At 34.4% G+C, this 5163-nt stretch overlaps 4 protein-coding genes across 9 annotated transcripts in view; 1 reads left to right on the forward strand and 3 right to left on the reverse strand.

Moving 5' to 3' along the window:
• LOC102672795 (carbonic anhydrase 7-like) overlaps positions 1-1223 on the reverse strand; it is a 2401-nt gene extending 1178 nt beyond the window's left edge. The window contains exons 1-2 of the mRNA XM_006612251.2: positions 627-1223; positions 391-534 (exon numbers count right to left, since the gene is read on the reverse strand). Coding sequence (XP_006612314.1) covers positions 391-534; positions 627-639 — 157 coding nt within the window. The 5' untranslated portion in view covers positions 640-1223. The remainder of the gene's footprint in view (positions 1-390; positions 535-626) is intronic.
• LOC102676856 (cadherin-99C) overlaps positions 1-5163 on the reverse strand; it is a 132785-nt gene that overhangs the window by 7604 nt on the left and 120018 nt on the right. The gene's annotated exons all lie outside the window — the stretch shown is intronic.
• Positions 1103-2679, forward strand: LOC102672651 (carbonic anhydrase 3-like). Its single transcript, XM_031508814.1, has 5 exons — positions 1103-1188; positions 1291-1557; positions 1727-1983; positions 2092-2316; positions 2396-2679. The coding sequence occupies exons 1-5, from the start codon at positions 1131-1133 to the stop codon at positions 2495-2497; spliced, it is 909 nt and encodes a 302-aa protein (XP_031364674.1). The 5' UTR covers positions 1103-1130; the 3' UTR covers positions 2498-2679.
• Positions 3570-5163, reverse strand: part of LOC116185128 (tetraspanin-3-like) — an 8866-nt gene continuing 7272 nt past the window's right edge. For all 3 annotated transcript variants that reach the window (XM_031508817.1, XM_031508815.1, XM_031508816.1), the window contains exons 8-9: positions 4981-5064; positions 3570-4907 (exon numbers count right to left, since the gene is read on the reverse strand). In XM_031508817.1, the coding sequence (XP_031364677.1) occupies positions 4845-4907; positions 4981-5064 (147 nt within the window). In that variant the 3' untranslated portion in view covers positions 3570-4844. The remainder of the gene's footprint in view (positions 4908-4980; positions 5065-5163) is intronic.

Raw genomic sequence — 5163 nt, forward strand, 5'->3', positions numbered from 1 at the left:
ACAATAATAATAGTAATAATAATAACAACAATAATAATAATAACAACAATAATAATAATAACAATAATAATAACAATAACAACAACAACAATAATAATAACAATAGCAACAACAACAATAACAATAACAACAACAACAATAATAATAACAATAATAACAATAACAACAATAACAATAATAATAACAATAATAACAATAATAACAATAATAATAACAATAATAACAATAACAATAATAATAATAACAACAATAATAATAATAATAATAATATTATATATTATATAATATTATATTAATATAATAATATAATATAATAATAATATTATATAATATTATAAATATAATAATAATAATAACGGTCGAAGCAAGTTAAGAGAAGGAGGAAGTCACCTGTGGTCCCGATGTTTCGCATTTTTGCCTCACCGTCGTTGTTCCAATGGCCGCTCATGATAAGGGCGGGGAATTTTATCTTGATTAAGTTTCGTTCATCGATATCGATAGGGGATTGGCCCCATTTTCGGCCTCCAGAATCGCCTTCAACAATGAACGTCACGTTGGACGAGGTTAAACGAGGGGGGAGGGAGTTTTTTTTTTTTTTTTTTTTAGAAAATTTAGAAATTTCTTACCGGCGCACTCCATTTCTTATATTATCATCATATCACATTATCCGTCTTCGTCGATACGTTGATCATTGCGCGTAATTATTCCACGATTTATTTGCACAGTAGAGCGTGGTGGACATTTTCAACGCGCATTTGAACTTTTTTAATTTTAACTTCAACCTAGTCTAAATGAAAACGAGAGACGTTTATTAGATATACATATATACCGCCACCAGCTATCGAGATGAGAACAATTAAACCGCGTGGTGTTCAAGCGTGAAGTTATACACGCATATATATATAGATACATGCCCGATATTATCCGTCGATCATTTTGCTCGTTCATTTTTCCTGATTAATAACCCAACATGTTAATCTTGTCGAACGTTTTTTAAAATTGTCAAGTGAAAATTCTTGTACTATCTGTTGTCTATCCATGTATCGAGACGCAACGCGATCGAACAAGTTTCGGACCTTCGTCAGTGTATCGCGTCGAAGATAATAAAGGGGGGACGATTGTTGATAAAAATGATAAACATTTCAGTTTCGGAATTCATGATACTATGTAGCAGTGTCCTCCTTATTTGTAAGTCGATTATTAATAATAAATCATCTTCTTTAACCGTAGAGAATATATCTAAATTTAATTAAATTTAAATACGTCAAACATCGCGATACCTGGTTACAGTTTTACTACTGACCGAGGTCCTAGATTGGACCCAATTATTTCCCTGGGCGGAAGAATGCAATTTTCCACGGTACACGTTCGGTTACGCGGACCGCAACGGACCCCACATGTGGAAACTGTTGTATCCTGACAGTAATGGTGGCAATCAGTCGCCTATCAACGTCACAACGCAACTCGCCATTGTGGTGCAACCGTCCGAACCTCTTCGATGGAGCGGCTATGACAAAGGACCATTATCGATGACTATAACCAATAATGAAAATAACGGTGCAATTTTCCATCACCGGTTCAATAAGCAAAATTACTTGTTCCATTCGAGTCGAAGCGAATTATTCAATCGTGTCGATTTTTCTTTCCTTTCTGTTTTTTTTTCACGTATTCGAAACTCTGTTATTCCACGCTTTTATAACGCGTATCGTTATATATCGATTTCCAGTGGTACTGAACACGATGTGGAACAGCTCGAGTCGACCGTACATCCAAGGTGGATGTTTGACCAACGTTTACGACATCTGCTCCATGGTCTTTCACTGGGGCCACTCGAACGAGGAAGGTAGCGAGCATACTTTCGATTATGTTCGATTTCCTATGGAGCTACAAGTGTGGCACATAAAACGTGGCTTCAACTCGTTGTTGGACGCGATCACGGCTAAAGAAAACGACGGCATATTGATCGTGTCGTTCTTCTTTCAGGTTTAATCCCTCTTACATTGATCTAAAAATATGTGATATTAAAATAAGAAAAAGAGAAATATTTGTATAAAATGTACGATATCTATCGATATTGTAATATTATTATAGATTACGAACGCAGACAATCCTTATTTGGACCACATCGTGACAAATCTGTGGCGGATTATTCAACCTGGAACAAAGGTGCACATTCCTCCTTTCCCACTGTTATGGATTTTTCCAACTTTCGAAAGGGATTATTACACGTACAATGGCTCTTTTACCCAACCACCGTGCAGTGAAATCGTCACGTGGATATTGCAACCTGAACCGATTGCCATATCGTCGTCTCAAGTGAAGCGATGTTCCATCGTTTAATTTATTAATATAAATATATTTTGTTTGTTTACCTTACAACCAAATTCCATCGTAGGTTGCTCAATTTCGAAAAATCTGCTCACCAGACGGCCCCATTTTGTTCAACTGTAGGCCCGTTCAACAAGTGAACGAACGTAGCGTTTATTTTTACGCATAGCGCACATATATATATATATATTCGTTAAGTAGTAAGCTTTTAAATTTTACGCGTTTTACGTGCGTGAATATGTAGAATCGAAATGTGTGATCGATTCCGTCTTGCATCGAAACATTTTTTTTTTTAAACTTGTAATCCATACGTGTAAAGTGATTTTTTTTTTTTTTTAATTAAAAATTAATCAGAAAGCGAACGTGTTGTTTTTTTTTTCACTTCTTACGACGACACGATAGAAATTTTCCATGCAATGATAAAAAACACAATTTACAGAGAGCAATTATTTTATTTTTCTACTATATATATATATATATATATATTTTTTTTTTTTTTTTTTTTTAATTAAAAATTAATCAGAAGGCGACCGTTTTTTTTTTTTTTCACTTCTGGCGGCGACTCGATAGAAATTTTCCGTGCAATGATAAAAAACACAATTTACAGAGAGCAATTATTTTATTTTTCTTCTATATATATATATATATAGAAGAAAAATAAAATAATTGCTCTCTGTAAATTGTGTTTTTTATCATTGCACGGAAAATTTCTATCGAGTCGCCGCCAGAAGTGAAAAAAAAAACAACAGTTTCGCTTTCTGATTAATTTTTAATTAAAAAAAAAAAAAAAAATATCTTTTTATATTTATATTTTGGAGAAAAAAAAAAAAATTTATATAGGGGAAGTATTTTTTTTTTTTTTTTTACGCACGCGTCAAATACTTTCCAACAAATTTCATTAGAAAATAAAGATGTAACAAAGTTAAATTCACTCATCGCAAGATATATATATATGTATATACGTATCATCTATTTGGCACGAATTATTGTAACAGATATATTTCTTTTCTTTTTCCTCTTTTGTAACAATTATCCAACGTAAAAATGTTTTCTTCTTTCGACATTTGCGAACACTATGATAGAATACATTATGTGTTTTTTTTCTTTTTCTTTCATTTCGTTTTATTTGGATGCGCGTCAACTTTTTTTCTTAAGCAGTTTGTTGTTACGTCAACTACACAAATTTCTATCACACATTTATACATCGATATTGCGTACATTCACTCTTCGACGGTATATTATTTTTATTCCTCGGTAAAAAATCGCAAAGTGGTTTCGAACATATGCGCTTGCCAATATATCGTATAAATCACGTGAGTTTCGTGTGAAAAATTGCATATCGCATCCCGCGAGAAAAAGTAAGAAAAACGACAGATCTGTCGATACTGTTCATTGTTTCATCGAATTCGAACTTTCATCTCTACCTTTCTCGTCGTTGTTGCGCGATATATATTTACAGATCCACCCGTAATTCAAACTTTGGTTCACTGCGACGTTTGGTACGTTTTTATCTCATGAACGCAAGAATATATCGAAACTTTTCGGCGTTGTTATTTCAACTATCATTCACCAGTACTCGAATGCACATCGAATAAACAAATTGTTCAAATTGTTCAAAACTTTCGAAATAAAAACTTCTTTGAATGGACTCGCGTTTCGATATAACGCTCCGTCCATCGAGACGACTCGACACCCGATAAAAGCCGATCGTGTTTCGGCCATCTTCGACTACTTAACCGATGTTGGTCGAAGATAGCCGAAGCACGAGTGGCGTTAGATTCGACGTTCTCGATTGTTCCACGAGATATTCAGATATAAACACTCGAGTAGTTTGAATTAATAACCCTTTCAGTTTCGATATTATTCGAATATGACGAGTCGTATGGTAAACGATCGGTTTGAGAATCGTAGCGTGTTTTCGTATTCAGAGCGAACACGAGTGGAATAATATTTTTATGTACAGAATTTATGCAGACATCTTTCTCCCGTTTCGTCACGATACGATATTTTGTAACGAAACATACATACAAGGGACGGGAATGGGCTGGAAAGTTCCGAGCAAGCACACCTTTCAATCTATACGATATAAATTCCACGATCATTGAGTGTTCTTAAAAAATAAAAAAAAAAGGATCGTTTCAAAGAGACTCGACAATCTCTTAAGCAATGTTTATAACATTTAGGCTATTTTTTTTTTGGTGACGATCGTGAAATCGAATAAACTTGATCGACGTTCGATCGAAAATGTGACAAATTTCATTTTTAAGAGTCGATTAAATGGAAATGTGTTGTGTTTCAATGTAAACGCAGTTTTGCGAAATCTGCTCGAAATATCCACGTTATTATTATCACGTATGTATCGTTGTTCCCTCGAACGAATATTTCCACCGCAGAATCGTCGAAAGTGAACGGATGAAACATCAGAATAATGCATCGTTTGATCTCCTCGAAAACTCGACAGAAGTCTGGAAATTGGCTTCCCTCCCTTCTTTTGTGCTCTTGTTATCCTAAGAGTTTCAATCCACTTGCATCTCCCTTATCGTTCGGCAAAGAAAAGCCGAGGTTATTATACCAAATGTCTGAAACATAGAGGGACGTGATTAGATTTCAGAGACGGGTAAAATCTCCGAATAAATTCGATGGGATACGTACTTGTATCCCAGCCATCGCCATTCCCAGGAATACCAATGTGAAGCTCTCGCATTGCAGCCAACTTGTAACTTTGAGAAGGCAACCCTGTGAACGTGTTTACGCGATCAATTAAAATAAACAAGTAAAATCGAAAAGAATGTTTCAATTTATTGACTTTGCTCGAAAAATGAAAAAAAAAAAAAA

The sequence above is a fragment of the Apis dorsata genome, unplaced genomic scaffold, assembly GCF_000469605.1.
Source record: "Apis dorsata unplaced genomic scaffold, Apis dorsata 1.3 scaffold_102, whole genome shotgun sequence".
NCBI lineage: Eukaryota > Metazoa > Arthropoda > Insecta > Hymenoptera > Apidae > Apis > Apis dorsata.